This window comes from Apis laboriosa, unplaced genomic scaffold (assembly GCF_014066325.1).
Source record: "Apis laboriosa isolate Shangri-la unplaced genomic scaffold, ASM1406632v1 scaffold25_cov139, whole genome shotgun sequence".
NCBI classification, from domain to species: domain Eukaryota; kingdom Metazoa; phylum Arthropoda; class Insecta; order Hymenoptera; family Apidae; genus Apis; species Apis laboriosa.
Genome location: NW_025222552.1, coordinates 2,646,432 through 2,674,023, shown reverse-complemented (window position 1 = coordinate 2,674,023; position 27,592 = coordinate 2,646,432). Strand labels below are relative to the sequence as shown.

General features: G+C 18.6%; 1 protein-coding gene across 1 annotated transcript in view; it reads right to left on the bottom strand.

The window, feature by feature from the left end:
* The window catches only part of LOC122713582 (protein rhomboid), an 877,166-nt gene that overhangs the window by 5,766 nt on the left and 843,808 nt on the right, over positions 1-27,592 (bottom strand). Inside the window, exon 9 of the mRNA XM_043934168.1 lies at positions 21,268-21,380. Within this exon, the coding sequence (XP_043790103.1) occupies positions 21,268-21,380 (113 nt within the window). The remainder of the gene's footprint in view (positions 1-21,267; positions 21,381-27,592) is intronic.

Sequence of the window (27,592 nt, the reverse complement as noted above, 5' to 3'; positions counted from 1 at the left end):
TATTAATAATATGAATCACATATCTATATATATTGCAATTGTTTTTTTATGTATAACTAAATATTATAAATTTATTAATTTTTTTTTTATTTCTAATACTACACTTTTATTTCTGATATATGTTACACAAACGTTGTGAACCAAACTGAGAACAAAGCAACATTATCTTAGCAATGGGAAAGATTGTTGATCTAAAGTTTCTTATATTTAATACATACAAATATAATATTTGGAACATATTGGCAATTAGAATATTATTATTTTTTTTTTTCTATCAAGTTCTTTTCTAATGTTCACAATCAGCATTCAATTGTTAATAATGTTATTTCAGTAACACATTGTTGTATTATGGAATTTGATGAAATAATATATATTTGAATATTTATTTAAAATAAAGTTTTAATTAAATAATTTTCACATAAAATTAAATTGCACAATAATAAATAATAATTGAAATAATTTTATTCATAGAAATTAATGTGAATAAAAAAATGAATAAAAAAAAAATATCTAATATGCAATAATAATGTGAAAAAGAAAAGTGCAATGCTTATATGATTTTTTTAATGGATATAAGATTTATTGTGATAATATAACATTAATATATTGAATTTTGATTCATATCGGATCTCATATCGGAATAAAAAACATTGAATTCAAATGAAAGAGATAAAGATTTTTCAACTGAAACTTCAATTGATCTATGAATTTCAAATTGATTCATTAGTGAGTTTCTTATACATGTGAAGATAAGCAAGTTTATGTAAAAAAACATTCAACCTTTCTAATTTGAAATTTTATGGGAGTGTGTTTTGATTTGCTCCTATGGATTTCGATAAATAGATAGATTGAATATCATATAACAATTTAGCTATGAATTTAAATAATATATTTGTACCATAAAATGATGTATCTATGGATTTATATAAATTGGTATATGTGTTAATATTCTGGAATTTACTAAAACTTATTCAAGATAAGTTTTTGTTAAATAAAGAGTTACATAATATATATTATATTGCATTACACTGAAATTCATTTGAAATAATCAATTATATATAAAAAATATATTATTGTATTTACTTTCATTGTAGCTCCGCTACATAAGCGACATTGCAATATGGTACTGTCGTGCACTCAGCTGAGTATTCTCGCTCTTTCGCTATCTCACTCTATCTAATACAAACTTAAAATATTTATAACTATAATTAAACTTTATCGAACATATGTATATATCAATTTTTTTTATCGTTTTGATCTAGAATCCACTAAAATATCACATTTTTATGAATATATTAATATATATATATATATTATATTAACATATTATATAATGAGTTATTTTAAATGATTGCTCTTATTGATTTATTTTATATAGAATTATAAAATTTTTCTTAATATAATTAATTGAATTTAATCATTTTATAGATTTATTTTTTATTTATACTTCTACTATATATTATTTATATCCAATTTTTATTAGTTATTAATAATAATCTAATGATAATTTAAACATTTTCGATAAAACTAGTTTAAAATTTTAATATATTATTGTAATTTTATGTCTTTTTTACAAGAATAGAGCAATAAATGATTCTATTATTAAAGTTTGATAAAAAAAAATTTTTTTCTAGTATCAAAAAAAAAATTTGATTCTGAAAAGTTTTGAAATAAGAATCTTTTTACCATATATATTCTCACCATATAATAATTTCATAAAATTAAGTTATCTTTTCTATAAATTTACATATATCATCATAACATTCGTGATAATCTATTTTATCATATTATGAAATAACTTTCAAATCCAATTATAAAATTATTTACTATATTATTAATTAAAGCAGCACTATTCATGTTTCAGTCAAGACTATATTACATGCAGCGGTAATTAACGAGTGACCTGTATCGTTTTGGAAGTTCCATAGGGTAATGCTACTCACCATCATAAACCTTGTAAACTGCATAGAGTTTCCCTCAGTTAGAAATCGGATATGTGTTTCTGCCGTAGCAAGGAAATGTTAGTTTGAAATCAAACTGGTTACCATCCATATTTAACTAAATTACTTATATTATAATGAATCGGCTAATTTAAAACAAAATTCAAACGAAATTGACAATTTAGGAATTGGTATATATCCATTGAAAAAATTGTGCCATCGGAAATTTTATTTTTAGAAAGCGGAAGCGCTTATATTGAATTATCGAACAATTTCTATCGCTACGTATAATCAATCCCTTATGGAATTGGATGTAAGAACAGAAATTGCAAATTGTTGAAAGAATTTAGTTTTAAAAATATAATTTTACAAGAAGGAGAAAATAATGAAATAACCACTAATGAATTTATCTTTTTTTTTTTTTAAAAAAAAATCGCTTTATTTAACTGTATTTAAGCCGAGATAAAATGATTTTATTTTGGTTCAGTAAATTATTACTTTGAGATGAATTAGCAATTCCAGAATACAGTTTTGTATAAATTACAAATATAATGTAAATTGGATTGAAAATTCTTTTAGATTGAAATTTCTTGAATTATTTTATTACATAACAATACTTAATTTGTTTTTAAATAATATATTATAAGAATGAAAAATTATATGTTATAAGAATGAAAAATTTGTATTGCATAATATAAATTTTTTTTATATTATAAGATAAAACTGAAACATGAAAGAGATATTACATTATTATTTAAACATTTTGATTGATTTGTAATTGATTTGTTGTTGATATATAAATTGTATATGTGCTGATCGATTTTAAAAATTTTGAAATACATATATTATCAAAATCGTCATTTTAAATAATTTTTTTTCTATTACTCGGTTTTAATTTTTGAGATGTTCATTTAAAATACAAAAATTCTTCCATTTTTTTTCTTATAAAAAATCTCGAATTAATCAAAAATGGAAATAAATATAATAAAATAATAATATTATAGTCATTATTACAATAATGTGACATAATAACAGAATGACTGGTTTAATTTTTTTATTATTCCAAATTTGTATTTTAAAAAAGTTAAATGTTCCACATTAATGATCATTAAAAAATACATATATAATAATATTAATTATTAATTATTTATTATTATATTAAAAATACATATATAAAAAACATATAAAAATATTGATTAATTTAATTCTTTATTATAGTATCAAAATTCAGAATAGGTCATTATCATTAATCAACAGATACTTAACACTGCAATTAATAATGATAAAATAGTAAATGCGGTGGTAATAACAATGGTTTTAATATATGATGTATTATCATGTTACATCTGAATATGGATAACTTTATTAAAATTAAGTTGCCGTAAGAATCATCCTAGAGTCAGGTCCAATGAGATAAGATGGTCGGACTTCAGTCTATACATTCGAAATTATATTAACGAAATAACACTTGCCTCTATAAAAACTGTTTATCTTTGTTCATGAAATTTGAATCTCAATAATTATTGCATTAATTTTTTCATACGAAATTCTATTTCATAACATTACTACATCATAACATTAATAAACAATAATTAAAAAATATTATTTGAATTTTTTTATTTTTTATATTCATATTTAATAATTTGAAGATAAAAAACTTTTTTTATATATTACATTATTTCATTTTTTAGTGACTTAAAAATAAAATTTTAATGTTATGCATATTGCTTTGAATTTCGCTGGAATGTCATTTTATTTACGCTAGTAAATAACGATGAAAGAATATTAATTCATATAGATCAAGTGAAAGAAAAATTCTTAATCAGTGCAATTACATATTAATTTTATTTTTCGATTCAAGTTATTATTATTAAAGGATTTTTATAGTTTCGCGTCTTTTTATTTTTTTTGTAATAATATCTTTTGTATCTCTTATCTGGAATATATGCAATAAGTGCAAGTTTTAATTGTAAATAGCAAAAAAAAAATTAAGAATATACTTAAATTCTATGGAAATATTATATATATGTATACGTTATCGAAGATTTTATAATTGATTCTATTCAATAGAAATCGATAAAGTCAGCATTTTGATATATTATATATATATATAGATATATGTATCATTTATATAATTATACATTATTCTAAACGATATATACTAATAAAAGAATTATATGATTATAAATTATATAATAATATTATATAAATATTAGTTAAAAATCAATATTTTTTTTTAAATAATAATTCTAATAATTTATATTTTAAAAAACATTAAGAAAGTTACTTTTGCTTAAAACACGTACATTTCTAAACGAAATAAAGTGTCAATTTTCGTGTTTTATTGATTTAAACAATGACTTGATGTTATTGATTAAAAATATATTCGTTATGTTTATTAAATAGATTCTTTTAATATCAAATTTTAATTGTGTAAGTTAATATTTATTCACTTACCAATACCATTTAATAATTAAATGACATTTCTATTTAGATAATTATATATATATATATATATATATATATATATATATATAAAATATTATATTATATTAATATATATATAATATATATAATATTTAATTATTAATAAAAATTCTTAAAACATAATAAGTTTATTCGTTTATTAAGTATATTTATTCTTTTAAAATAACTCTATTCTTTTTAAAATAACTCTTTCAAAAGAGTTTTCTTTGAAGTTTTCTTATTTAAATTATATAAGTAATAATTAAAGCAAAAGTATTAATTTTTAATAAATAACAAAAAAATATCCGGTTGCTGAAATAAGAAAGAAACGAATATTTATTTATTTAATATAAATTTGTCATTATTTTAAATAATTTTTCTGATATTAAATGAAAAAAAATTCACACATTTTTTTATATAATTTTTTTTATATAAATAAAAAAGAAATTATTTCCAAATGAATAAAGCATTATGTAATGAAGCATATAATATAATAAACATATGAAAATATAATAATTTTCACATGCATAAGCATATTTAATTTGTTATTGTATTAATGACATTTTTAAAAAATAAATAAAAAATTATTATCTATTATTGTTATCTATTATTATCTATTAAATATTTTATTCAAAAAAAATTTTCATTTTTCATTGATAAATTCATTTTAAGCATAAATAGTTTTTTTCAGTGCTTTAAATTTAATATTTCTGTAACAATAGAATTATTTATATCATTATCTTTTTCGCATTATGATCTATCTTTCATATTTCTATCAATAATTTTTCTAAATGTTTTGATGCATCATTGATGCATCATACACTAATAGTTATATCAATGATATTATGTAAATTATATTTGATGCGCATTAATAATGGAGAATTTTAAAAGAGACCAATCGAAAAGTATGTTTCAATCGTTGAAAAACAGAAACATCATGAATATTGTATTAAAATTATGATTACGCGAAAATCATATGACAAATTCTTATTGTATCTCGCTTGTTCTTGCCAGAATATCACGAATTCTATTACGGAAGTTATAAATATAAGAAAACGGTATTTTAAAATTTTTATATATATGTTTCCTTTACGTTTGGGGATTTTGTTGTAGAGGCGAAATCATTTGAAAATCATGATACCGATTCCAAAAAGAAGGAAAATGCAAAGAAAGCGGAAAGAAATAAAGTGAAAAAAAGTTGCAAAGACAGTCGATGTGTCTCCTATTGGTCAAGAAAATAGAATGAATATTTGGAAGGTAAATATGACCATATCGATGCATTGGTAAAGAGGGATATGGAGTTAATGGAACAAAAAAGATAAAACTTACAGGATCGATAGAGAATTGATATATTTTAAGCCTCAAAGCAATGAAAATTCCAATAAGAATGAATCTAATTAAACTTGAATGAAATTTATAGAAGAAATTAATTTTACTGATTCCATATCCAATCGATGAATGGCTAATTTCAATTTTCTATTTCCCTCTATTTTTTGCTTTTTTTTTTTTGATTTCATGAGAAAGTCGTGTGAGCATATTTTTTTTTTATCGTTGATTCGTGTTGAATTGAAAGAAAACGAAAACGAAGTAGATTTCTACCAAGTTTCTGACGAAAGAGAGAAATCAATAGTACAAAACAGTCTATAGCTTGAGAAAAATGAAAAGAGAATGTATTGGTTATCGTTTGGTACTCCTGATATAACTATTTATAATGAGAAATAATAAGAAAAGAATTGTATTTTTAAAGAATTTTATTTTTATTTATATTTTTTATTTATTTTTTTTATAGAAATTGTATTTTTAGAGATTATTATGTGATAAATAATTTTCTTTATTTAATAAAGATTTATATTTTTTAATTAGAATAGAAAATTTTTAAAGATTATTATGTGATAAATAATTTTTTTTATTTAATAAAGATTGATATTTTTTTAATTAGAATATGAAATATACATTTTTGCAAAAAAATAATTTATATTTTGCTAATATAAATATTAAAAAATATCACAGTAACAATAAATTTATTAAAGTGAATAATATTTTTGTTTGTTATATGATAATATGCATTTTGAGAAATATAAAATTATTATTAAATTATATTAATTGCGATATAAAAAACAAAAGACTATCAGAATTTAAATACAAGATTCAATTTTTTTCATACATTGAAAATGAAAAAAAATTATTATTATAATGAAAATAAAAATGAAATAATGAAATAAAATTTGTTGAATTTGTTAGAATTTTTTAAATATTTTTTTATCATTTAGAAGATTGATGTTTAAATGACTAAAAAAAATAGTATTTTAAATTTTAATCATTAAATTATCATATTAATCATAATGCATTTTTAGAACTAATATGTATTTGAGAATAAAAGAATTATTTTTTTGGTAGACTTAGAAATATATTTATATTTAATTATAAACTTATATCATATAAAAGGATTAATAATTACATAAAATTTTTTAATAATAGTCACAAAAAAACAAACTTATTTTTTGTTATTATATTAGATTACTATTGATTAGAAACTATTACTACAATTCTGAGAATACAATATCTATGTTAAATTATTAAAATAAAATCTTTCAATTTTGTTAAGATTTAGAAACAAAAAAAGTTCCTTGAAGAGAATATAAATAAAAATAATATGAATTTGAAATTTTTTATAAAAATATAATAAGTTTTATAAATAAATTATTTTTACAAAAGATAATGAAACAAAATAATAGAATTGATTTCAATTTTATATACCACATATTTATTATGTATACATATATTGTGTATTTATTATATTTATTATATGTAAACAATATAACATATAAATTAATACAACATTTAATGTTTCTTTATATATAAATACTATAATAAGCTATTATTATATTAAATATTTAAAAATATTAAAAAACATTAAAAAATGAAATTAATTATATACAAAATTAATTATATCAACAAATATACAAAAAATTTTTTAATGAAAATTATAACAGTATTAATGAAAAAGGAAAACTAAAAAAATGATATAATTTATAGGTAGGTAAAATAAAAAATATCGAAATATTGAAATATTAAAAATATGTTTAAATAAGAAAAATAATAATCTAATTTTTAAAAAATTTCGATATTATAGAAATATAATAAAAATAATACAAATTTATCATTCTCCAAAATGAAAAACAGGTAAAATAATAACACGATATATACATTTTTATTTTCTCATTATCAATATAGTAACACTATATGTTTATTTTCATTATGCCAAATGTCAAAATTCTAAACTATATTGTATCGGTATAAGCCAAATGCAACCAGGATTATGAAAGTGATATTAAAAAGGAGTGGAATAAATAAAGGTTGAATATGAAGTCAATTTTCGATGGTGTTTGTCGTTATCGAAATAACACACTCTGAATATTGTTCATCTTTTATATTTCCTTTCTTCTCTATTTCTTTCTTTATCTCTCTCTCTCTCTCCCATTTTTTTTTTTTTTGACTTTTTATTGTTCCATTTTTTCGCTTAATTCTCATTCCTTTCATATAAAACTTTTGCTCCGTCTTTTGGATTATTTTATCAGTATTGCCATTCTCATATTCTATTTCTTTTTGTATTTTTTAATAAACTTTTTAGTGCTTTGTTCTCTTTTTTTATTATATTGCATTTTATTGCTGCAATAATCGAATATTATATCAGATGTATTATTGACTATGTCTTTTTTTTCAAAAGAAGTGCTTTGGTTTTAATATTTTTCTTTTATTTTGCTCTTCGATAAATTTTCTATGAAAACAAGTTCTAAACTATCATTATATTTCATTTATTATTAATTTTATATTTTCGTTATTTCTTCATTCTTTATTCTTTAATTCTTGATTTTATTTTTTGTTTATTATCAATCTTTAGTTTTCTTAAATTTAAAAATTCTTATAATTTTCTTAATAATGAATAATTGATGTTATAATGAGATATTTATAATTTTTGAATTACAAATTTTCTTTGAAAATAAATATACTAAAATACTGAATGTAAACATTAATATTAATATAAATTATTATATATTTTATATATATTTATTATATATTATTATATTTTTTAATTTTATATATCTAATACATATTTAATTTTTTTAAACTATTAATGATTATAGCTACGATAAAAATGATTATAACTACGATAAAAATTAAATTAATCTTTTCATGAGTAAATTGATCTTGAAAATAAAATAAAATATATTGTATTTATTTCTAATAATTACAACTTTATTATATATAACAATTACAACTATTTATTATAATTTATAATATTTTACTTATTTATAATAATTTATATACTAATTATAATATTTATTATTAAATTTATTAATTTTATACAAAAGAGTTTATTAGAATAAAAACTTTTGTAAAATTGTAAAAAAATCTTAAATTTATGATTTATAAAATTTCAATAATATAATATTTCTATCGTGTTCTAATATTTAAAATTATTTTATAGTTAATATAATACAGTTCTCTTTTGCTAATTTTATTATAATTATTAATATAATAATTATTAAGGACAAGGCTTGTGAAATAGTCGGATAACTTGGCCTTTATTTTCAACAGTTCGAGTACCATCAATGATCTGATAATAATTTATGAGCGGGCATAGTTTTCCTAACGTTTTCCAGATCTCTAATTTAAACAAAGGTATCATTAGTAATGGTCACTTCAGCCACATTTGCACACTATGCGATGAACCACCGTAGAAGCGAAGGTTCTGATCCTCACGCGCTGTGACACAACCCCGCGAGGGTCCATCCTTCGAGGCTACCTTCTAGCACGATTAGTTCCTCCAACTTTCCCTTAACATCCCTCCCTTTCTGAGTGCATTTTCCGAAAGGCAAGAATTGGAGGAAAAACTAAGACTTACGACAGTCTTACAATAGAGTTGATATAGAAATAGAAACTAAAAGCAGATAGATGATAATATATCAAAATACAATTAGAATTAGAATCATTACAGTCGCAAAGTACCATTCATTCACTCAGAGCTCATAATATAAACGAATATACAGTTCTACGGTAGTAGGTGATTTTTCAGCAGTAACATCAGTTTAGGCACCCCATTTGTACAATATTCAAAGTCGTTCATCATTTTCGATTTTAACAATAATGTAAAAAATGTTTAGTTTTATTTTTACAAGTTTGTTTTGAAAATTAATAGTCTAATAAATATTGAAATAATTATGTATTATTTATTAAAGAAATCAACTCTAAGTCTTAAAGAATAATGAATTATTTTCTTTTAATTTTTTTCTTTTTTTAAACATTATATTTTAATATAATTTTTGTTAACAATATCTTAGTATTTAAACGATTTTATTAAATTATTTCTGAAATATATAATAACATAGTTCGTACAATGAAGGAAAGTAAAAATATTCATATACTTTCTAAACGGAATAATTTTTTTTAAAATTGAACTGAATAATTAAAATTTTTTCAAATATTAAATCAAATAAATGAAAAATTAGTTTACTATATAATATAAAAAAAAAATTTTACAAATTTCTATTGATTAGAATTATAAAAAAAAATAAAGATTACGATTTTTAACTCTTTTATCTAAATTTATAATAAAAACATGCTTTTGTCTATATATAAGTATATCTCGCTAACAATAAATTGTATATATATATATATATACATAAAATTTCATCGAAATCGACTGATATAAAGCTATAGACATTGAAAAATATGAAAAATTTTAAATTTATGATAATTACAGATCGAAAATTAATAAAAAATTAATAAATAAAAAACTATGAATTGTGAATATTTTTGATTTATAGCTCATAGAAATGTTAATTGATTCTAATGAAATTTTGTGAAAATTTTGAATGTATATAACTTGGATATTAACAAAATTCATCTTATAAATTTTCATTATAGGTTAAAATAAAAGAAATTAAACCATTTTAACAACTATTTTTTTTTTATTCTGACAAATAACAATTTAAAAAATTTTTTTTATTGTCTAATAAATTATTAATATTGTCTAATAAATTATATAAATTAGTCCTTCCAATATTTTAGAAAAATATGTTTGGTCTAATTTTAAAAAATTTAATCCATTTTAAAATATATGTATACTTTTTTTTATTGTAAATGATTCATTCTGTCAATCATTTAAGAATTCAATATTGTTTCTATTTTATTATATATTTTTTTTTATTACTAATTTTACGCTATATAATAATAACAATATATAGTATATATTGTAGTATATATTGTAGTAGTATATTTACTTAATTTATTTAAAGACTTATAAAATATTTTATTTTTTTTAAAAAATTAAGAAGTTTTTCATTTTATTCTGCAATGAATATCAAACATAAGGATAATAAGAAAGAAAATAATACTAATATAAATAGAAGTGTGAGTAATAACGATCTTTTCTCTTTCTTTAAATAAACATATATAAAAAGCAAGAAGAATGCGGAATAGAAGATAAAAAACAACAGAAAGAAAGAAAATAAAATCGTATCAAAAGTTGAACTTTTTTCTCTAGTTTCGCGTGCACAACTTATATTCTTGGAATTTTCAATTTTATGTTTTCTGATGAATAAATATCTAAAATATGATAGAAAATTAATGATCACGTTCTCCTGGTAGAAAATAGTATACAGATTCGCAAATTACTATATATAGGAACTGTTCCAATTCCAAATTTATTACGTACGAAACGTGTTTCTCGCAAATAAAATAAATGATACATGAATCTTTTTATAAAATAATACTTATGCCGAAATTCTATATCATACATACATTTTAAATACTAAATTGTATATAAAATTACATAAAAAATACTTTTATGACAAAATTATTTACATAGTTATCATTTTTTTTAAATTTTAAATGAATTTGAAAAAATTCTAATGAAAAAATAAAAAAAAATTAGATTACTCCATAAATAATATCATTTAATAATATCATTTAATAATATCATTTTGTATAATTTAATAATATCATTTTATTTGTCATTATTCCGACAAATAAATTATTCCGATTGTGATTTATAATAAAAAATTAAATAAATAGTAGAATACAATTTTTATAAAAAGAAGATTGTTATTAGAAAATGAGAAAAAAAATCTTTTTCATCACACAATGCATGATGAAAAATACCTTTGGCTAAAGGTATTCAATGTATATATTATTATATATATTATTATATGTTGTATATATTATTATTATTATGTATATATTATTATATATTCATATATAAAAATATTGATTGACATTTATTTATTAAACAATTTAATTTTTTGTTAGATCAATTTTAAGCAATTTTATTTTTTTTTACGGAGATTTTTATATCAATTTTTATATCAATTTTTGCGTTAACTCTGAATCAAGTAAATTTAGAATTGATATTTCCAAAAATATACTATATTAATAATATAGATAAAATTTATAAATAAAATTTAATAATTTAATAAATTAAAGTTAAGAATAAAATTACTTTAATAAATTATTTCAATAATTTATTATTTAAAATATCGAATAATCTAATATCGAATAATCTAATATAATAATCTAAAATAATATCTATAAATATCGAAAATAATAATTGTAGTGCCAAACAACCAAGGTTATATAAATAACGGATCAACTATATAATATATACTATATACAACTATATAACTATACTATATATATACTATATACAACTATATAATAATAATTACGCATTTTAAATAATATATTTAAAATAATATTTTAAATAATTACTTAAAACTATAGTCTTAAAACTATATTATTATATTCGAAATTTTTAACTATTATTTTTTTTCAACAGATTAATACTCAATTTTGATTATGAATATATTTACAATAGAACTATCTACAATATCTAAATATCTATTTTACATATGAATTGTATTTTTGTATTTTTATAATTAAAGGAATATCAAATATAAAATATAAAAATATCATGAAAATAAGTAGAGATATAAATAATATCATACACATTTCAATAATATCATAAAAATATCATTTAAATAAATACATAATTGATTTCATAATTAATAAATTATCAAATACCAAATATCAAATTTAAAAAAAAATAGAATTAACTAACAAATAAGTTTGTCTGTAAAATTATTAAATAATACAATTAATTTACAAATTTAAATAAATTGCAATATTTATTAAAATTTATTATATTAACATATATCTCCTAAAAGATTTTTTTTTTAAAAATTTTCGAATAAATATTAAAATTATATTCCATATTTATTCATATGGTAATATTATAAGAATGTTATGTATATTAAAAGTTATGTATGCATAAATGAAAAAAAGTAACATTTCAACGATTCTTACTTTAAAATATTAACAGGAATATTTGCAATTCATGAACACGTATTACATCATAGAAAACCGAAAAAACGAATATGATAAAGAAAGTGGAAACGATGTAACTGGGAACAGATTAAAAAAACTCGATAAAATTAATACGAATTGGTAAGGATGACAGGAATAAAAAAAATTGATCAAATCATTGGAAACACTGAGCAGAATAAAGGACAATAGTGTACACAATTGAAAAAAAAAAAATAGAGAGAGAAATAGAAATAAAATAACACAGGTTAAACAAATAGTTAAAAATCCGATATAAAAAAACGACAAAAACAAAAAGGAAAAATACAAGAGTCGAAATGGAGCATAACGATTCGTTGAGAAAAAAGGAACAACAATGGGAAAATGAAAAAAAAAGATGGAAAAATAAAAATCGATTTTTCATTATAAACCAAAAACTTATAATTTTTTTGTTTATTCTTCATTCGCTACTTTGTATATAAATAATAAAAAAATAATAAAAATTATTCAAACATATTATTTTTAAATTATCAAATATCAAATATTAATAATTTTTTAAATCTTCTCAAAAATTTCTGAATATATTTATTATTATTAAAGTTTTTATATATTTAATTAGAAATTATAATTAAATAGAATAATATAAAAAATTTAAGCTATTTAATAATTAATATTTTGATTATCATTGAAATATGAAATCATTGATATACATTGAAATATTATTGTTTATTTTTAATTCATAAAATACATCCCATAATTAAAATTACATTGTTACTAAATTGTTCTATTATCAAAATATATAAAAATAAAAATATAAATAAAATTTTAAAATTGAAGTATAATAAAACTTAAAATAAAATAAAACTTTGGTATAAGGCACAATCATTATTTTATTACAATACATTTTATCAAAAATAATAATAATAAAACACAATTTATTAATTTATTTATATTAATTATTAATTTAAATATTACATTTCAAATTTATAATTCTATTTTTCTCATATTAAGCAAATAATATTAATAATCAAAACATCATTTTATGTCGAATCACAGATAGTTGAACCGAGATAAATAATGGAACTACTTTTACTTTTATTATACAACCAGATTGAATATATTTCATTAAAGATGTTAAAAAATGAATTTAAACTTCTTTTTTAATTTATTTAATGAAATATTAATTAATAATTTCAATTCATAAATTTATAAAATTTTTGAATTATATATAGATTATATTCAAATTAATTCCAGTTTAGATAGAAAGAATTATTAATATAATTAATATAATTAAGAATTATTAATATATTTTTATTTCTTTCGATTTTTTTCTATTTAATATTATTATTATTTTTTTCTTTTAAAAGTCGATATTATTACCTTGAGATGTATAGATCAAATTTGAATACCAAATTTAAAAATTGTTTTGTTACTGTTTTGAGTTGGAACATATATAAATATCAATACAAAGTATAGATATTTTCAAAATACTATATAATATGATATAAATATATTGTATTATATATATATATATTGTTAGTAAGGAAATTTCTTTCTTTTTGATTTTATTTTATGAATTTTTATAAATATATTTTTTTCATTTTTTTAGAAATAAATTCAAACATATATTTTCGATTATATTTAGAAATATGAGAAAAAAAAACTTTAATAAGTATCGAAAAACACAAAATTTTACTTTTATGTGCAATGAAATGAAAAAAAAAAAATATAATTATTCAAAAAATTTATTTACAGAAAGTATATTAGAAATTAAAAAACTAAAAATTATTAAATTATGTGTAAAAAAGATGAAATTTTTATTTCTAAAATCTTGTAATCATATTTATACTTATTTAAATAAAAATAGTTATATTATTGATTATCACATTTATCAATTAATAATAATAGTTAGTTTATATGAATGTATAGTCAAATAAACTATAAAAACACATAGACTAAAAAATCTTTTGTCTTAAAATAATATCTTTCAGAATTTGATGTCATAATTTTCAATGTGAAACTGGAAAAGTTCACAAGTTCTTATAATTGAAAGTTCTTATAATTGAATACATCGCACTTTATTATTTTATAAAACTTTGAATCTTTTATTTTTTTATTATTTTTTATTTTTTATTATCTATTATATGAAATTTTAAATGAAATATTTCTTACTTTAATACTACTTAATTAAATTATTGAAACAAAGGATTATCAATTCTACAAATGTAATTCGAAAGAAGAATTTTAAAGCGATAAAAACAAAAGAAAAAAATGCATATAAAAAAATTACTACTTGAGTAAATTTTAACGGAACAAAGCAAAAAGAGAGGCTCGAAGACAAATAACGGCGCTGAAGGGTTTCGAAGAAGGGAAGGCTAGATAGACTTCTAGCATCGGGGATACCGTCGTCTTCCGTTGCGCATACAAAATGCATCACGTATATGGGAACATTACGTAGCGACATGCAGATATCGTTGTATAATTGTCCATGTCACGCAATCGACATGGCGCCGATGATTCTGCGACACGAAACCCTGTACAAAGAGTCAAAAATGAGCTGGAATGAATGAAATTATTCAGAAATTAAATTCATTTATTTGAAAATTATTTTTCCAACTCGTACTAATATGTTCTATTTTTCTAGAAAGTCCATCTTTTTTTTTTTTTATTAATTTTCTATGTATTTTGGAAATAATAATTGTTATAAAAGAATGTGAATGTCACACATAGACAAGAAGATGAATAAAAATATATAAAAAAATTAATTAAAATGAACGTGATAGATATAAATAGATTTGAATATTGATTGATTCAATTAGAAATCACTATTCATATAATTGAATATCGAATAACTCAAATTTCAAAATTCAATATTTTTGAGTATTACGATCCAATTTCACTAAAGTTTTTGAGTAAGATTAAAAAAAAAAACTTCCTTTGAATTTGAATTTGTAAAAATTAATTTTTTTCAATTTTAAAAATTCAAAGATAAAAAAAATTCGAAAATTATATTTCTTAAATTTTTGTTTTTTTAAAAAAAAGATAGTAATGAATTGTGAAAATATATATAAATTATAAGATAAATTTTGATTCATAAATATTTTAAATATATACATAAAATAAATTATTTTGAATATGTAATAAAGTAATTTGAGTTTATTCGATATTTCGATTTTTGCATATGTATGTATATAAAAGTTTTCGGCAGAGTAAAGAAGAATGAAAAAATTATATTTTTAGAGAATTTTCGAATTATAAAAATTATAGAATTATAGAAATCCAATTGTATTAACAATAAATAAAATTATATATTGTAAAAATATTGTATTAACAATAAAATAAAATAAAATCAATATATTACTATCAGATTGAAGAGTATATTTAAGATTATCAATTTTAAATATTATACTTGATATATATATATTTAATATTTTTTTATTTACAATAATTAGATATTTAGCAAATAATTGAACAAGATTATATGCAAGAAAATAATATCGGGAAGATAGCCATAAAATAATATTTGATTTGATAAAATGGCAAATATTTTTTATTTTTTTACTAATAACTTATTTTTCAGTAATATATGTGAATAATATTAAAATTAATATTATATAGAATAAGAAATTAAAATAAAATTACGAATTCACATGATATTTTAATATTATAAATTAATAAATAGAAGATTAAATAAAGATTAGGAAAAAAAAATTTTTCATTATTATTCTGTTAATTATTTATTTACAATGATAAGATGGTGATCTATTATTTTTTCCATAATTATAATTTATTTATTTTATAAAATTTTTAAAATTAATATATTTTAAAGTTTTTATATTAATTTTAATGTATTTTAAAGTTTTCTATTATCATGCCATGAAATTATATTAAAAAATAAAACAGACAAGTCCATCGCAGGATACTTTATTATCTGTAATATACGATAAAAGACAAAGAAATTGTTGATATTATATGTTCAGAATTGATAAATTCATAGATACGTAAATTCTTCTTTAGAAGATTGAATACCATATCTTAAATATTTAAAATGATATGAATCTCGCATTAAATATGAAAGAATTGAGCTATTCATATGTTAAAATTATATTCGTTAAATTAATATAATCTTATTCCAATATGATCATTATTTTACTCAATGATTAGATAAAATGGTGAATAAAATTACAAATTAATTTTCCATCTTCATATTAAAGATAAATTTCGATTCATAAAAATTATATTTATATAAAATTTATATAAAATTAAATTTTTTTTATAAATAATTTTGTTACTATATCTTATAAGATTATAATAAAATGTTTTTTTTATTTAAAAATAATATTTTTATTTAAAAATAAAAAGAATATACATATTTTTATTTAGGATGTTCATCTTATTGAATATAATGAATTAAATTTTGACACATGCAATACAAATTATAAGATAATCATAAAATTATTAAACTGTTATAAATCTGATATAATTATATAATTTGTTTATAAATCAATAAAAAATCAAATGCATGTGCATTTGATAGATATTAATTTATATATAACAAAATTAAAAAATTATAAAATATAATTTTATTCATTACAATTATGATTATAATTTATTTCATTATTATTAGATGAATTTATTAATACTAATATGTACAAAACATTTAATATTTACATTATATTACATTATAAATTTTTTTATTTAATTCAATAACAAAACAAATTATTAATTAATTAATTATTAATTAATTAATTAATACAAATAGAACAAATTTGAGAATCGCTGAATCAATAAAAATAAAATAAGAGAAAAATAAAAATTAAAAACACAAAAATAATAGTAATAAAAATAAAAAATAATGCATAATTATCAAAAAAAGTAACGAAAGAAATATATAAATACCATTATTTAGTTATAATCGCATTACACGGACACGACCGCAATATATACGAAGTAATATTTTGTCATGGTATCCCCAGACAAGTTATCGCCATGTTCGATTTTCACGAAAAATAGTAACTTTAGGAGAAAATCGATAAGAACTCGCACAGAACTTTAAAACGAATTTTATTCTATGTTTATTACAGACACTTTTGGGATGTGAACATTGTTGATGCATATCATGAGACATCAGACGAAATTTTCAACTATATCAATTTCAATTATAGTCAACTTTATTACTATATAATAGAATTGCATGAAAATGATAACATCTTCAGATTAATTCTCTTAATGATAATGAAAATAAATTACAATAATAATTTATTCGTATCATCATAAAATAATAATATGGAAAAAATATATTTTCAGTAATTTTATATTATAGTTCTTTTAACTTTGAAATCAATTTAGAAATTTAATAACTAGAAATTTTTATAAAAATTTCATGCAAAATAAAAATGCAAAATATATAATAAAAATTTGTAAAAAAATTAACAAAAAAAATATAATTTTCCATAAATGCATTATCATTTGTATTCTATTGATTAGCAATAATGCAGTCTAATATTTCTTGCACAATCTTTCATTCAATTATTTTTTTATTTTTTCTTAAAAAAATCCTCCTCCTTGTTCTTTCTCTATTCTTTCTATTCATTTTTCTTTTATGATTTTTAACCATAGTTTTGATTTCGCTGGTCGCAATATTACAATTTTCCGCATTTACAGTGTCCGGTATATCCAAAATTTCTTTTCGTTTATTATTCATGCGTCTTATTTTGTAACGTTTTACTTTCATGACTGTTAATAACCCAGGATTTGAGTCTAATCGAATTTATGCAAACGACAATTAAGTTTACATGAATGTACAATCCGATTCTCCTCTTTGCTCTGTATATTAATGTGTTTTTATGGATACACGAATGCGTAATTCTATCTTTTTCTGTCTTTTCTATCTAAAGTTCCATGATTTATTTGCATGAAGAATGAACGCAAAATAATGGGAAAAAAGCCCATTATTAAAAAAATAATGGGAAACAGCAAACGATGATATGTAAATTGAAAGAACATTGACAATAATGAATAATATTATCATAGACAAAAATATTATTTTTAATCAAAATTAATATCATGATTTAATATGTTAATGATTTAATATCATTTATGATTATGATTAAACAATAAAGAAAGTTATTTTTTATTTTTTGAAAATATAAATCAATAAATAAAAGTTTAAATTATGACAAGTAATTATTTTGTGATTTTTAATTTATCTATTTAATATAAAAATAAATTAATTATAATATATAAATAAATATTAATATATGTAAGTTCGTACAATTTTAACTGTTAATACTATATATATATATATATAATATTATGTTTTATTAAAAGTTGAAATTAACTATTGATTTAATATATTATTTAATATAATACATTAAAAAAAGGAAAAGAATAATTATTTTATACTTATAATAAAATAACAAAAGATTTAATATCATTAAACAATAAAGAAAGTTTTATTTTTTATTTTTTGAAAAAAGGAAAATATATGAAATGTATAAAAAATTATTATTTATTAAATTAATTATTTTTACACAATATTTTTTCTTAATAGAAAAGAAAATTATAGCTAAATACAATAGAATCTTATTAAAAATTTTGATCTATTCGATATTTTGTAACATTAAATATTTCTATTCTCTTTTTGGAGAGAATTTTTATTTCTATAATTTTTTTTGTTAATTACTTACTATTTATTGAGACTAATAATCGTTATATATGATACATATTATATTTAAATGAATTAAGTGAATGTGAATATATTCAAAACATGAAAATAAATTGTAAAAAACAATTTGAATAAAAATTATATTTTTACAAAATTATATACTTAATATACCAATTTTAGAAATATATATAATGAGTACAAGAAATAAAAAAACTTTTCATTAATTTTCTTTGTAGATATTTTTTATTTGTCGTGTTTTTGAGATGATTGTTAAATTTTAACAAAAATTACATATTTCATATGTATTATATATATATATATATAATCTAAAAAAAGAAGATTAAAAGAATAAAAAAAATATAGATGTTTCAAATTTTTCTTTATAAATTTTATTACAACTTTTTTCAAAAATATTTTATAAATTCATTATAATTGAATAAGTATGTGCAAAAATGTATATTTTTAATTTTACTTTTAATTTTTTAAATGTCTACAATCGTTTATAATCTGTTTATAGAAGGACATTAATCACATTTTGTAAATGATTAATCATTTTATTATATATTTTCATATTATAAAAAAAACATCAGAACATCAGAACTTTTTTGATCATCTGATATAAGCATATTATGAAATGTTACAAAATCCCGCCAATATTCTTTTACTTTACAGCAAGATAATATAGTGCAAAAGGAAACATGTAAGAAGAGATGGAAGAAGAGGAAATAGAAATAAGGATAAGGAAAAGTAAAAACATGTCACTGGAAAATCCTGAAACATGGTAAATGGTAAGGGACAAATTATTACGGAGAAGAAATAGAGTCACTGGATGGCAGTTGCAGCTGCCGAGTATTTATGCGGGTGAGAATCGTCAAATGATTTAAATTCAGGAATATTATTGTGAATATTGGTAACATTACATTTATATATTACATGCCAGCGTATAATTATGTATGCAATTATTGAGTCTCGTATCGCGAATTACTGTTAAATGCATTTAACAGTACGAGCTATAATTGCATTTTATTACAATGAATTACACTCTTGTATGTCATTTCTTTCTATCTATCTATATATATATATACTGTGTATATAAATATATATTTCTATATGAATTAATGAAATTTGAATTTAATAATGCCATCTATTAAGTTTTATTTTAAATTTATAAATTAATTTTTTAAAATAACTACTTTTTTAAAATAAAATTTATGTTATAAATTTATATATTATTCATTTAAAAATAAATCATATAACTTTTATTCTTTGAAATCGTTATTTTTTAAAAATTTTATTTCTTTCAGATTTTTTTTTTGTTTCGTTTTATTTCATATCAAAAAAAAAGATGACGATATAATAAATCATTTATAATTTTTTCTACGTCTTTTAATATTTGAAAGTTGAATTGAATAATAACATTGAAACAATATTTGTAGTAATCAAATAGAATTAGATGTAGTCATATTTTTTAAATATGATAATATGAAAAAATTTCTTTTCCTTTTAAATTCATCATCTTCGCGAGATAGTTGATAATGATAACGATTTAGTGTGAGCATTAAATTAAACTATATATTACTCTCCTTACTTTTTTTTATTATATTTTATTAATAATCACAAATTTGAAAATTGTAAATAAATTAAATAAGAAATGATTTGTGAACAATGAAATCTGGTTAACATATTGAATAATCAGTTATTATATTTATAAATATTTTTAATCTATATCATATATATATCATCATATATAATTTGAAGACACTGTGATTAAAACGGGAAATTATATTAGCTTTGTAAATAAAATGTAGAGATTTGTAATAAGTAATTACTTACCGGCAAGAACTCCAGCCATGTAAACGGCCGCGATCCTCAGACTTCCATGAACCATTTCCAGGGGAAGTCCCACAACCACTTGTACTCCCAAGTTAAATAATAGGTGAAGCCATCTGAAATTCAAGCATATAAATTTCTGACGTAGTACTCATTATTATTCATATCAATAAAATGACAAAATTAATAAAATAAATTTAAAGAAAAGAATTTGAAAAAAAAAGAAAGAAAAGAAAAAAGAAATTGTTGTATTGAATTGAAAAAAATTTTTTTATTTAAAAGTATTTAATTTCATAATCTCGTTTTTTTATTAAAAATTGAAAATTTGAAAAATAGTTAGAAAAATAAACTTAGAAAAATAAACTTAGAAAAATAAGAAGCATGACATGACATAAAGAAAAATATATATTTGTAAAAATAAAATTAATAAAATAAATAAAAATATGAATATATTATAAAAAAAAAAGAATGGATTTTCTATTAAAAATTTTAAAAATTTAATATTTTATTTCCAGATCATAATTTATCTAAATTATCTATCTATTTTTCGATTCAAGCAATTCATTGAAATTATATTGTTTGTAATTATAATTTAAAAAATTTTAAAAATTATAATTTAAAAATGTTTTCAAGTACATAATTTTATTTTTATTATAATTATATTAATTATGTAATATTATAAAATATAATATTACATTATATAATATTATAAATTAAAAATGAAAAAATTATATAAAATATAATATGATATATATATATATATAAAAAATTAAATATAATATAATATTATAATATTAAAAATGTAATATTACATTATACAATATTATATATACAATATTATACTATAAATAATTGAAAGATAGTTATTATTGATAAATGAAGTAATATATCTAGTGTACTATATCTATTCGATATATTACTTATACTTTGTGTATTTGAAAATTTTAAATTGCATTCTATTTTCATTCATGTTATCTAAACAATCGAATCTAATGATGTTAAAAGAAATTATAATCTATTTAGCAAGTGAGTTCTTATTGCAAGCAATCACTTCCAAAGCGCAAACGTAAAATTAACAAAAGATATGGATAATCAGTAGAATTATTTCAATGTTTAATCTTTCCAATAATGTAAAATCTGTTCAAAGAAGTTATTTTACATAAAATTAAATAATTACATAAAATTAAAATTATATAATATATTATATAAAATATATTTGAAAATAAAAAAAAAGTATTTCCATGATTTAGTCAAAATTAATTTATCATATCTAATATTATATTTACAACTTTATGAAAATTTAAAATGTAGAAAAATAAAAAAAAATCAATGAAAAAAAATATTAGGGTAAATTTTTAGATTTTTCTTTTATAACAAATTAAGTTAGGAAAATAATATAATGTCTCAAATTTCATTAAATTTTGATGTATGTTTAAAGAATTTGATCCATATATTATGTACATGAATATATAATAATTTTTTAATATAAATGTATTATTTAATAAAATTAAGTAAAAGTAAAAAATTAATATGAATTGTATTTAAAAAAAAATATTTATTTATCATAATTATTATATCTCAGTTACATTTATAAAAGCTATAGAAATTAAATTATATAATATTATATATATAATATATAAGAATATATAGATATTATAATATCTATGCTATAATATTACTATTATATTAAACTATATAATAATATCCACAAATCGTTAAAATTACTTTTAATGTAAAAATTATAAAAGTTATACTAAAAATTTAAATATAAATGAATTCTATGGTATTATAAAATATACGTAATATACATATAGGAAAAGAATAATTATAAGATAAAATTTCATTATTAATGTTTTTTTTTTAAATATTAGAATATATTATAATATATTAAAATATATTTTGTTTTGGTTCATTTAGTTCAAAATCATTAGATAATTGTTAATAGATAATGAACTGATTAACAATCGTTTTACTTAAACTTAAGAATTGATCAATAATCTATAACTTTTAAATTAAAAAAAACAATCAATCTGACACATATTAATAAAATATATAATTAAACATTATAAACATTATCTAAGCGATAAAACATTATCTAAAATCGTAATAGATAAATTAAAATTATTTTTATTTTTTATAGCGCGAATTAGACAAAAGATAAAAGTAGAAGTCAAATTGAAAAAACGATAAGATCAATGATGTTTTCTGAAAAATTTTGCTTCGTTGAATTACAATTATTGTAACAACAATAATATGTAGATAGTAAAATTAAGGCAATTATGAATTTTATTTTGTCAACTGAGGAAACTTTTCTTTGCGAAGAGTAAGATGATCAAGCTTATCTCCTCTACTCAATAATATGAAAATTCTTCGAGATAATATCCATTTGATACGTTTCGCTATTTTTTATCATCTCTCATATTAAATTTCTAATGTGATCATCTTACAATCTCTTTCCTAAGTTCGAAGTGTTATTATTACAAATTAATTGTACTGAATATTATTTATTACTTTAAAATGATTGTGAAAAGATAAAATTATAATTTCTTTAATATCAAGAATGTGAATAAACATTATGAATTATTGCAATATCAAAAAAATTAGCAGATGAAAATCGTTGACTTATGTTTATTGTTAAATTATTATTGATTTTTATTAAAGTAATTATAAAATAAGAGATATAACATGAGATATTAAGTATGAAATTTAATTTTATTTAATATCATATAGTATTTGATGGTAATTAAAATATTATTTTAAGAATATTAATTAATAGAAAAATTTTTTATAAATTTTAATAATATATTTCTGAAATTGATTTTGAAATATAAAGTAAATATATGTCTATGTGATTTTAAATAATATAATTTAGACTTTATTCATATGAAAAAATTTATTTTTTAGATAAATATTACATACATCTTTTTTTTTTTAATTATCAAAATTCCTAATTAATCTAAATATATTTGAATAAAACATTTTAAAAAACTATATATAAATAAATACTTTCTAAAAATTATTAAATTATTATTAAATTATGTAAAATAATTCTTTTTAACTATTATTTTATTTAATTAAGAAATAATGAAAATAATGATTTTAATTTTAAATTAAAAAATTATTCGAAATATCTGTAAAAATAACTTTAAATATTAATTATTGGAAGATGAAAATATCATTTTTTATTTAACAAAGTCAATGCCATAACAAAGTCAATTCAAGATAGATTGTTTCAATTCTTATAATAAATATAACATATAAAAGATATTTGTTGGAATTGCAAAAAAATTATTTCCTATTTAATATCTTAAATATGTTATAAAAAATTCTAAATAATTTTTTTCTGTATATATAATTGACTTTAATTTTTGAAATATTTATAACTATTTGGAATTTATAACTATATGGAATTTGTATGGAATTTGTGTATACGTATACATCTTTGAAAAAATGTCAGCGTGTAACTACAACGTCAATTGTTTATATAAATACATCACAATAACGATATCCAAAAAACGTTAATATTACTATATCTTAGTATTTATTCATAGAAAACTTTGGCAATTTATGGATTTCTATGAATAAACAATAATAATGATGAATTTGTGAAATATTCAAGTATTATATAATGTAAAGTTATCAAGTTTTTCGCAATTCATGAGAAAGTAGTTTTTTGATCGAATGTACCTATTATATTATATATACCTATTATTATTTGTTGTGATATGTTAATTTTATTTATATGAATTTATCGAGCATGAAGTACGTTCAAATAATCAGGCTGTTCATATAATAGGATCACTTAATTCATTAATTTATTTCTTGTTAATTAATAGGAATTTACATTTATATAAAAGAATTTGATGAAAAAAAAAGCAATAATAATATCAAATATAAATTTAGAAATAATTTTGCAAGCATAATAATTATCTGATGAATTCTGTTATTTTGTATCATAAATACAATGTATATTTTCAATTATATTATATTATAAAAAAATTTATATAAATAAAATGACATTTGATCGTAATTCAGATAATAGGAAATTTACTAAAGTTCGAATAATCAAAAATAAGATTTTGTTTATATAAAAAAATTCATATAAACTTAGTTTTAATAAATTTAATAATATATATATTATATATTATATGGAATATTATAGTTTATTGATTGTTCATGATATAATTCTATATAATTTTTTATAAAAAAAAAAATATTTGTTATATTCAACATATTTTCTATCAAATATGTTGCTTGAACTTCGTGTTCGGTCAGCGCGATGGCATGTAACCGCTAACATCGCTGTTTGATTATGCTACACATTTCGTGATTAGTTTTTTTTGTTAATAACTCGTTAAAAAAATCATAACGAAAATTTTTGCAAAGGAAAATGTTGCTTGAAATCATCTCAGGAATCTTCAGTTAAGGAATGTTTCTATATTTTTAGAATACATTGTATTAACAAAAAATAAGTGAATATTACGTTATCATGAATGTAAATATATATTCATAAAATTCTATATAATAAAAAACAATTTTTTTATAAATATCCCGAAAGCTAAAATCGGTTATAAAGAAAAATATATAAATAAAGAAAAATGTATAAAGAAAAAATTATTCAAAATTTTGTTCTCTATAATATACTTAAAAGTCATCGAAATCAAAGAAGAAGTAGCTTTTCTATAACTTCATCAAATTAAAAATTCAAGAAAAATTATTAGTTAAGTTATAAAAGAAGAAAAAAACTATTTTTGTTTCTTTCAAATGCATTATTTTCTATTGTAATTTTTTATCATAAAAATTTTTAAATAATTTTTCAAAAAATTTATTTATATTTTACTATATTTAGTAACAAAATAAAAATATTTGTATTATTGTATGTTGTGTATTATTATTAAGATTGAATAAATTATTATATATTAGCATAACATAAATTTATATCGTTTCATATATAAATTTTTACATATTTCATTTTTATTTCTTTATTGAAATAATAAAAGTCAATTTAAATATTGATATGATTGACTTCTTAGTAGTGTATTAAAATTAAAAAAATATATGTATTTAGTTAATTAGTAATAATATTTAATTATGTAATAAAGAAAATTTATTATCTCAAATTTAACAATTTAAAAATTAATAATTAAATAAAATTTTTTTATCTCAACCTGTCAAGAATATTTATATAATAAGATTCTTTATTTATAGAAATTATTTTTTTTCATATTCTTGAAAGGATTTTATAAAACATTTTTCCAAAATCTATATAATATATTATAAATTTAGGAATAATTTTGCAAACATAATAATTACTTATGATTTAATGAATTAATGTTTTATTTTATTTATTCTATTATATTATTACTACTATTTTTATTATATTATAAAGACATTTATATATAGTGACATTTGGCGATAATTTAGAGAGTTAATAATAGCTCAACTATGTACTAAATGTAAATAATCAAATCACTATAAAAAATTTTCGCACAGTTTGGCTGCCTAATCTACAAATTGAATCGGTCGGTGAAAACGTGAGCCTATTAGGCGAACAATTTGCATCTTTTACGAGTTTGATCATCGCGTCTAATTTGCAATGTGGTCAACGCAATAAAGAATGCGATCGGTTGTTGAGGACAAATAAGTTCACGAGTGTCATTGTTGTCATTTCTTTTCTCGCTTCAGGACTCGCGATTAGGTCACTACGAAAGCGCGTGTTGGAATTCCAACGGTTCTTCTCGAACGTACTCATTGAATAGGAAAGAAACAAAATTGACAAGTTTTTAACAGAAAAGTGGTGTAGTTCAATAGTGAAATATTCACATTGCACCAAGAGAAAGTACCTTGAGTTCTAAGTTTCAGGAAAGAACATATAGAATTCGCTATAACAAAGAATAAAGAAAAAGAAACTGACAAAATGTTTGAATTAAATTTGGTATTTTCAAGTTTAACGCATTATTTTATAATTATGTTTACTTTTTTTTCTATTTCGAATAGAAATTTCTTTACCGATTCAATAAAAAGTAAATGTTCACAATAAAATATTTTACATAACTACTAATTTCGGTTAAATTATAAATTATAATATATATATATATATATATATATATATATATATATTATAGGCATTTAATAGATATACGCTCAACAATACAATTAGATAATAGATAATTAACAATTATGATTATTGTGCTTGGTTTATTAAAAATAATCATAATGATTATAATCATTAATCAAGTAATTAATCATTAAAGAGAATATACCATAATAATCTTTCATAATTTTTGAAATATATAATTATTAATTTATAATAAAATATAATTATATA